Here is a 10375-nt window from a genome sequence, read left to right on the forward strand (position 1 = left end):
CCCAGTGGAAAGCGAAAAAGAGCTAAGAGAGACATCAGCTGAGTTCCTAGGAGCTTTGGTGAATGGAAAGTCAAGGCCGAGGCCTGATGCAGATTTAAGAGTTGCAGAAGCGTTCTAGCTCACATCCTCATCTTCTCAGAATCTAACCGAACCGCAGACTGACTGGCTATGTGTTGGAGCCCACCGGGCACGCCCACACCGGCTCAGGCTCTCCACATGGGCCACAATCAGAAGGTTTTAGCAGAAGACTTAGCAGAAGAAAAACAACCTGGGCAGAACTGTGCGTGAGCCTTTTAAGGTCTGAGCATGGTATTTTGCATATGTAATTTGATTGGGTGTTGACACAAAAACTACTAAAGATTCTTAGAACACCAAAATGTTGCATAGGTATAAACATATAATATACACTCTCAATTAGATTATCCGAAGACGAATTCATAGAGACCAAACATAGTATATGTAAGGTTACATGAATGAGTGGTTCTATCATTAGCATGCATACAACAGTATACAATACAAAAGACAATATACAAGAACAGTAAAAACATACACAATGACCTGAAGTATATGTGTGTTCATTCAAAGAAAGGTTTTCCTATGAATTAATTAGAGAAGAGTGGGGTCTGTGATTGTTTGTTAATCTAATGAATAATTGATTTGATGAATCTAAAGAACAAATGTGTGTCTGATTGGTCCAAATGCTACAACGCTTTTGTTTCGTTTGCCGTTTTATGTTTCTCATATACAACAGAAATGGCAGCGCTTATGAGTTGACCGCTCACAAAATTTACTCTCACCGGCAGAAAAAATGGTCGCAAAATGCATGTATGTATATATATATATATATATATATATAATTAATAGTGCTAAAGCATGAGCTGAAATCAAATGGTTTATGCAAAGATTAGAAATAAAAATCTAGTGTATGAAATATTCATCATTTGTTCATTTCACTCCAAAAAGGTATAGCTTTCTGTCTTCCAAATACTTTTTTTCCGTGCAGTTACAATGAATAGTGCCTGAGGCTTTCAGCAACATAAAACTGAAAATTTGTGGATACGTACAGTTGTCCCTGTTAACTTTCCCCACACATTTTCAGTAATGATACATATTGTAACTTCTACAGTTTAAGTGCAAATATTTTCCAAACAGAAACCTGTGTAACAAGTTTTTCAATTTTTCAAAAAAGAAAGAACAATCTTGCCCGAGACTGGTTTCACTGAAATAACTGCCTTTGATACTGTATTCTTGGTACGTTCGTTTGAGAAGTATTCATGAGAGAAATATTTATTTTCAATCAATAAGTTGATCTTAAATAAACTGATCTAATTCACAAAACTGATCTGAATGATTTTGTTACCAAATTGGTATAATATTTTGAGTGAAGGATTTAAAATCGGTTCTTATTAAAGGAATGGTTCACCCCAAAATGAAAATGTTGTCATTTACTCATACTCATGTCGTATAAGTTTCTTTCTTATGTTGAACATAAAACAATATATTTTAAAGAATGCTGATAATCAAACAGGTCATGGCCCCCATTGACTTCCACAGTATCCCCCCCCCCCACTATGTAAGTCAATGGGGGCCAACAACTGTTTGATTACCAGCATTCTTCAAAATATCTTCTTTTGTGTTCAACATAAGAAAGAAACTTATACAGGTTTGGAACAACATGAGGGTGAGTAAATGATGACAACATTTTCATTCTGGGGTGAACGATCCCTGCTGAAAAAAAAAACAAAACAATAGACACTATCACAACATTTGTAATGGTTTTACTGGTTATAACTGGAGTTGTATTGGTTTTAATGGAAACTGTAATGGTCCCTATGGGTCTCTACTGGTAATTGGTCGCCTTCTATTGGTGGCTTGTTAAAACCAATAAATCCTAATGGAATATGTCCCAAAACTAAAAAGAACACACTAAAGAAAACCATTTTTTAATGGTTTAAATGGTTAAAAGTTGATAGTTTGTAATGTTTGTAATGGTATTTGTAGTGGAAACCATTCGAATTTTCAGGTATTCCTTTACTCTATGGTTTTGGAAGACTTGGAATATATAGGGACTATCTTTAAACGGGTACTCCACCCGAAAATGAAAATTCTGTCATTAATTACTCACCCTCATTTCGTTCCAAGCCCATAAGACCTCCTTTCATCTTCGGAACACAAATTAAGATATTTTTGATGCATTCTGAGAGCTCTCTTACAAAAAGTCTTCTCGTAGCTTCCTAAAATTATGGTTGAACCCCTGATGTCATATGGATTATTTTACCGATCTCCTTGCTACTTTTTTGGACCTTGATCGTGTTACTTACATTGCTGTCTATGGGAGGGTCAGAGAGCTGTCAGAATTCATCAAAAATATCTTAATTTGTGTTCCGAAGACGAACGGAGGTCTTATGGGTTTGGAACATGAGGGTGAGTAATTAATGACAACATTTTCATTTTGGGGTGGAATAACCCTTTAAGCTTGAAAGCCTCTGGTCCAGAGGATGAACTATTCTTTTTGAGCAAAGGAACATGATAAAATCTATTGTGCTCTGAATTGCATTAACATAATTCATATGCATAAAACCCAACATGAAGGCTTTTATAAAGTGAAATGAGTCTGCCTTTTCACATTTTTGAGCAATGGATGTAACTAGGTTTAATATCATGATATTGAACATAATATAGAAATGATTAAAAAAAGTAGATATTCATTTGATAAGGTTTAATAATGTCCAAGCCTGTTACATTCAGTTTGAATGTTCAAGAAAGTGTAAGTCTCCACTGAGCGATTAGATTCTAGTTGAAATAATGGATGCTGAATGGTCAATACAGCACTCTTATTATACATTGTTTTACAACATATATGATGTTGTTTTTGTTGTTTGATTCTTTCTTCTGCAGATGAAATCTACCCTAAAGTTTACCACACCTGCTTCTTTATTGTCACTTATTTTGCTCCATTATGTTTGATGGTACTGGCATACATCCAGATCTGTCACAAACTCTGGTGTCAACAGGTATGTCAGTGTTTTTGACTTCACACTTAAAGTTAACTGCATTTTAACTGCATTCATGAATGACAATATATGTGCATGCTAATATATGCGCATGCTGATGTAGCATTGTAAGGTGGAATTTAGCTTGAATAGGTTTTGGATTTGGTAGTGCTAAGTTTGCTTTTGTTTACTACCAACTGCACAAATCTAAAGTCTTTACTTTTGTATACATTGCTGAAAATGTGGCTATATAGACAGTTTAATGGGTCAGAATTGTTGCACCATAACCTATAACACAGTGCTTTATCCCTGAACAGATTCCTGGAACATCATCGGTGCTTCAAAGGAAATGGAAGTCTCTGCAGTGTTCCGCCCATGCTGTAGGCTCGGGAGAATCGGTGAAGGTGAGAAGCAGCACCGTCTCAGCGGAGATCAAACAGGTTAAAGCTCGACGGAAGACAGCACGCATGCTGATGGTGGTGCTGTTTGTGTTTGCACTCTGTTACCTGCCCATCAGTGTTCTCAACATCATGAAGAGGTAAGCACTATGATACTTGGCTGAGGTAGTGCATGTGCTTATAAAACATCAATTATGCTTACACCTCCTCTGTCCCTATGTGTAAACCTCAAAACGTCTGTCAGAAACAAAGCTGGGTAATAAAAGTAACAAAAAAAGGCTACAAAGCCTATTTATTAGACCATTAATGTTTTGGATTGTGATGCCATTCTAATGCCAATTCATGAGGATTGTTTTGTGATTATTCTCGACTGTGATCCACATTAGTTCCTTTTCGAGTGGAACTCAAAATTAACACGTAACCACTCCTTACTAACGAGCTGAGTTGCACATGGCACTACAATTGACCCTTTGCAGGGAGTTTGATTGACAGGCGATCTGACCAATCATAATGCCGAATCTGCCATTCTGGCTGACAAACAAATCAGACAGGAGAGTAGATTAACTTTGGTGGATTTAAGATTCGGCGGACATCCGGTTGGACTACAAAACAAACTCATCGTAATCTTGTGTCCTGCACACGCTCCATTTGGTTTTGCAGCCTAGCAACCCAGAATATCACTGAACTCAACAAATAACATGATAGTATCGATAAGTACAAAACAATACATCAAATAAATATGTCGTTTTTACATATATGGTGTGTGTTATTTTGTGAAATACTGGGGGGGGGCTACAAAATAGGGTGTAGCATTGGGATGTGTGTGTCTTCAGAAATTAGTCACACACAGTCATCCAAGCATCAGCCCGATTTAAAGGGTTAGTTCACCCAAAAATGAAAATTACCCCATGATTTACACACCCTCAAGCCATCCTAGGTTTATATGACATTCTTCTTTCAGACGAATACAACTGCAGTTATATTAAATAATGTCCAGGCAAATCCATGCTTTATAATGGGAGTGGATGGTAGCCCAAAATTTGAAGTCCAAAAAATTGTACTCATCCAGTATAAAAGAAGTCGACACGGCTCCATAATAAAGGCCTTCTGAAGCGACGCGATGCGTTTGTGTAAGAAAAATATCCATATTTACAATTTAATAAATCTTAATCTCTAGCTTCCGCTAGCTGTCGTACGCGCTTTCATGAGAGAGTGGCGTCCAGCGGATGACGTAGCACATAGTCAAACGCGGTGACAAACGTGGAAACGCAGAGGAGAGAGCGAAACAAAACACTGGTCACGAATTAGTAGTACAAAATGAGGATTTGTAAAGAAAAAGGTCGGAGGATTTCGATATAAGCCAAGAGGACACTGGTTTTCCTTTGCTGTAAACAAAACTTGTTTCTCGAGAGACTAGCATATTCTCACCGGAGCTTATGCTATGCCTACATGCTACGTCATCCGCTGGATGCCACTCTGTCGTGAACGAGTGTACGACAGTTAGCGGAAGCTAGAGATTAAGGTTTATAAAGTTGTAAACATGGATATTTTTCTTACACAAACGCATCGCGTCGCTTCAGAAGGCCTTTATTAACCCCCCGGAGCCATGTGGACTTCTTTTATAATGGATGGGTACAATTGTTTTGGACTTCAAATTTTGGGCTACCATCCACTCCCATTATAAAGCATGGGATAGCCTGGACATTATTTAATGTAACTCCGATTGTATTCGTCTGAAAGAAGAATATCATATACACCTAGAATGGCTTGAGGGTGAGTAAATCATGGGGTAATTTTAATTTTTGGGTGAACTATCCCTTTAAGAACCATCATTACCATGAGGGTGGCCAAAAACAAACAGGCCTGACAGTCATGGCCATGCCAGCTCCAGGGGGAGATGGAGAGACTGGTACATCATGTCTTATCTCCTCCCTGAAGCTCTTGGGGAATTTTTCTGCTCCCCCTGCCACCTCTGGTGTTTCGGGCACGGCAATCCCTGGCAGAATATCCGTCCAGTGTCAAATCAGTATAGAAACTGCCTATGAATGGCATGGCACACTCTTTCTCGCCAGAGCAGGTGTAGACAAAAATGGCTCCTAAGCGATTGAGGTGTTTTGTTGTTGGATGTAATAATGAACATAGCAGTCATCATTTACTCCCGACATCTGAGCTGCTGAGAATGAACTTTGTTTTTGAAAGGAATGCGCTCCCGATCTACCTAAATGTGTTTATATTTTCACAAATCATTTGTGATCCAGCTTTACCTAGAGAAGAGTATAAGGTTTTTTTATGAATCTTTGCAAATCGCCTTTCCTAATAATGTGCTAGTTAGCAAGTACCACGGCTAAATGTGGCCACAGTCTCATGAGAACGGCTCGTCACCTCACGGAAGAGAGGGGCGGGGTGAGCAGAGCTCATTAGCATTTAAAGGGACATGCACTGAAACGGGTCGCTGTGAACAGAGCTGTTTTTGACAGGGTAAAAAGGGTGTTGTTTTACACTACCATTGAGAAATTTTAACCAAAGTATATTATAGACTTTTCATTAAGACCCTAAAGAATCATATAAACTTGTGGAAAATGGGCATCCGATGACCCCTTTAAAGATGCTTGCTCTCCTCAAGCAGACTGGGCACTCTTGTCTCAACTGATTTCTAGTAAACGAAATTCGGGGTTTGCTTGCCGGTACGCCTATTCAGACTCCTGAACAAATAACCCCCATACCACAAGTCGATAATCGAGAAATTGATTCTTCTCTCTCAGTATTTGGCAGAGTGGATGGTCGCCCAGCCCAGGGGGCCTGGGAAGGCTGGCATCTCCTCTGGCACATAAATTGCCTAGAGATGAAGGCTGAATTTCTGGCTCTCAGGTACTTTCTCCCACATCTGACAGGTAACCTCATGTTGGTGCAGACAGAAAACATGGCGGTACTCTCTTATATAAATCACCAGGAAGGATTGTGTTCACACCCCATGTTCAGGTTGGTGCAGCAGATCCTGTTCTGGGTGCAAGATATACTGATTTCTCTGAGGACAATTTACATTCCAGGGCATTTGAATTTGGGAGCAGACATCCTGTCGAAGAAGGGGCTGAGGCCCAGGGAATGAAGATTCCACCTCGACGAGAGGTTTGGCTGGACAGAAGTAGGCTTGTTTGCCTCCGAGGAGTCAACCCACTGTCTGATTTTGTTCGCACTCACACTTCCAGCTCCACTGGGGCTGAAATATATGGTACAGACATGGCTATAGGCTATGTCTGTATGCTTTTCCCACATTCGCTCTGCTCCTGGGAGTTCTAGCTAGAGTTCATCATGACAGTTCATATTGTTATTTGCTCCATTTTGGCAAGCTTGAGTATGGTTCTCAGGCCCAAGATCTTTCCTGGAAGGCTGTCCTTGGGAGATTCCAATCAGAGGGATCTTCTCTCCCAGGCCCAGGGCACAATATTTCACCCCAGCCCAAAATAGGAAAGCTATAGGTCTGTGCCCTGAGGAGTACCAGCTCATAGATTCCAGACTCTCAACTGAGGTTGTTGAGACCATTCTGAAGGCTAGAGCTCCCTCGATCAGAAAACTGTTTGCCCTAAAGTGGCATCTTTTTGAACAATTGCATGTACAGCACCATGATGACCCAGTCCATTGCCTGAAAGGTTCAGAGCTGAAGTTTTTACAGCAGTGCCTTTCAGCAGGTTTATCGCCCGCCACACTTAAAGTGTATGGGGATGCAATTTCTGCTTGCTGCAGTCACATCAATGAAGCCCGTGAGGAGGCATCCCCTAGTATCTTATCTCCTCCTTAGGCCTATCTGCAGGCTGTGGGTTCCTTCCTGAGATCTTTCCGTAGTCCTGGAAGGGTTATCAGGTGCTCTATTTGAGCCTCTTGCCATTTGGCATGAAAGGCTTTATTTCTTGTGTCCTTTCCAGGGCCCTCAGGATTTACATTGATAGCACAGAAACATGTCGTAAATCTGATGTGATGCTGTTGGTCAGCTTTAGAGGCTGGGCAGGGGTTCCCCCATCTCCAAGCAGCCAATATCTCACTGGTTTTGGATGCTATTGCTTTTGCCTATGAGGTGCCCAGTATGGCTTGATCTCCAGGTGTCTAAGACTCCTCCTATTTTACTTAGAAATTCTATGTGATATTGTATGTATATTTGGGTATGTGTTTTTGTGTACACCTGCCAAGGGTCTGAAGATGTAAATTAGCAATGTTGCTATAATCTGGCATGTTTACATTCTGTATTTTACACAAATTTCTTTAACATGCATTAATTAAATAAACTTCCACCCGGAGTGTGTCTTCCTCGAAAGCTTTAGCCAAGGGTGCACCCTTGCAGGACATTTGTGTTCTGGCTGGCTGGTCCTCTCCGCACACATTCATAAGGTATTATAGACTGGATGTAGATTCAGTGGTGGATGAAGTACCTGAAAGCCACACTTAAGTAAAAGTACAGATATCTTACCAGAAAATGACTTTGGTAGAAGTTTAAGTCACAACGAAATTGAAATGCGAAATTGAAAACGGCAGTAGGTGACAGTAAGTGACTCTTAATGAGTGAGTCATTGAGATTCAATCGATTAATTCAAATGGCTGATTCATTCAGAAACAAAGCATTTTTAGAGTTGAGTGAGTCACTGAATCATTAATTCAACCAATTCGTTCAAAAAGCTAATTAATTCAATAAGATAACACCATCCCTTGTGTTGTTCAGACACAAAACTATTTTACTATAGAACTATTTTCATAGGCAAAATTGAGAAAAAATAGGCAATATTGTGTCTAAAATGTAAGTCACTTTATGCTAACTTTAAACGTGAATAAAATCAATATTACATTTGTTATCATGCTGATATCTGGAGAGAAACAAAGCACTCTTCGTGTGATATAGATTAACTATATTAAATTATATAAATATAAAAAACATAAAGAGGCATTTTTGTCACCTACAAAAATGACAAAAAAAAAAAAGTCACGTACAAACATAGACTGAATCATGTAGTGTGTGCATGCACTGTCTCTGTGTGTTTTCATGATATACTCGATCATGTCAGATCGCACATTATTAAAACAACACTTACCATATTATCACAGACGATATACTGGATACCGCACACCCCAGCCTCGACTTGAGTGGAAAATGAAATAATCCACGGTTGTGTGAGCACTTGTTTGCACATGAGCAAAGGTGTTTTTTAGAAGTCTAACTTGCAAGCACCAGACCACTGATTCGTCAAACCTGTTTTCTTGCAGTCCGTGTTCTTTCAACTTTATTTTGTAGTAAGTAACAAATATGCTTCGGGAAAATGTATCAGCGTGAAAGTATACATTTTAATTTGGAAATGTAGTGGAGTAAAAGTGAAAGTTGACAGAAATATAAAAACTCCAGTAAAGTACAGATTCTTCCAAAAAATACTTAAGTACTGTAATGAAGTATTATTACTGTGTTATACACCACTGGGTTCAACTCTAGGATCTCAGGTCCTTTCGGATTAATTCCTCCTTACAAGCCGTAAGGTTTTAAGAAATGGAAAAACTAAACAACCTTACTGGTTGGCCTTAATATATAAAAAAATTTGCTTTTTTAAAAATGCTTCATATAGTAGTGTAAAAGTAGTAGTTCTTACAGTGATGTAATACATTGTTATGAGTGATGTGAGGCAAAATGTTCTTTAAGGCATGAGACAGACTGCTCAGTTAGCATCTGTTAATTATGCAGCCCTTTGTACTCTGAATTCTGTTCAAACCAAGAATCTATATCTATAATGAATTATGGTCTAGTAATGCTTTTTGAAATAATTCAACATATTAGCATGGACAAGTATTTTCCCCTCACTAGTTTAAGATGCTTTGCAGAAGGTATGTATTTGACTGAACTGAAGGCTGTAATAACATGCCTATGAAAATCTGCTCCTTTTAAGGTCTTTCAGAGGAGGGTCCAAATTGAAAGCCCCAGCTCTATAATAAACGCTCTATTTATTCAAAATTTTAGAAGCTGTTTTTGATGGTTGCTTTTTTTATGTTTTTGTCCACCTGTCTGTAGAGTATTTGGCGCTTTTAAGAACACAGACAACAGAGAGACTGTCTATGCCTGGTTCACCTTCTCACACTGGCTTATATACGCCAACAGCGCCACCAATCCAATTATCTACAATTTCCTCAGTGGTGAGTATTTGACACCTTTCCGCTACATCAGAGCTTCCACCACAATTCTGGTTCTGGAGACCCACAGCAATTTTGAGTGTCTTTCTTCTTTACACACCAGATGGAAATCAACATCATGTTAGCAGAGAGCTGTGTTAATTGATCTGGGTGTGTCAAATAAGAAATACATATAGATGACCAGAGTTGAGAACAACTGCGCTATACATGTCATTTCCTCCATCTGCTGGTCACACTAAGGCATCGCATCTTTCGTTCCCTACACTGCCTGCAAACACAAAGCTTTGAAATGCCATTTGCCCTCCAGAAACATCCTGCACCTTTTCATTCCAAACCAGCACGCTAATTATTTCTTCATTAGCATTGCAATATTCTCTTTGTGCACAGGTTTGATAATACTGAGTATTTCATTACCTGGTCAAGGATGCTTTAGACATCATTTAGAGCAGTGTGGAAGATTTAGTGCGCCTACTGAAGATGCATTAATACATTTTATACCTCCAGTCACACAGTGGACAAAAAGTTTGGGTTGAATTTGAAAAGTCTGAAAAGAGTTGCTGATGTTTTTTTTTTCTAATCAAAATAATCCTTTTTGTCATACTGCCCCAATGATAAGCTGTTCTACTCCTAAAAATCTAGCGTAGCATTAGTTCTGGCAGGTCACGTTAGTCAAGCTCGCATCAACTGACTCTCAGCTGATCCCCATCAACCTATAGGAATACGACACCTATCTAAGCATTCATATATAAGGTCCCTCAGTATTATCAGCAGTTTTCACATTGCTCAATAGCTAATTACCCTCCTCCATCCCCAGCTCCTCCTCTGTCA

General features: G+C 39.2%; 1 protein-coding gene across 1 annotated transcript in view; it reads left to right on the plus strand.

Annotated features, from left to right (window-relative positions):
* hcrtr2 (hypocretin (orexin) receptor 2) overlaps positions 1–10375 on the plus strand; it is a 37163-nt gene that overhangs the window by 24185 nt on the left and 2603 nt on the right. Inside the window, exons 4-6 of the mRNA XM_016477140.1 lie at positions 2899–3014; positions 3311–3531; positions 9429–9550. Of these exons, the coding sequence (XP_016332626.1) occupies positions 2899–3014; positions 3311–3531; positions 9429–9550 (459 nt within the window). The remainder of the gene's footprint in view (positions 1–2898; positions 3015–3310; positions 3532–9428; positions 9551–10375) is intronic.

The sequence above is a fragment of the Sinocyclocheilus anshuiensis genome, unplaced genomic scaffold (assembly GCF_001515605.1).
Source record: "Sinocyclocheilus anshuiensis isolate Anshui unplaced genomic scaffold, SAMN03320099.WGS_v1.1 scaffold1540, whole genome shotgun sequence".
Taxonomy (NCBI): domain Eukaryota; kingdom Metazoa; phylum Chordata; class Actinopteri; order Cypriniformes; family Cyprinidae; genus Sinocyclocheilus; species Sinocyclocheilus anshuiensis.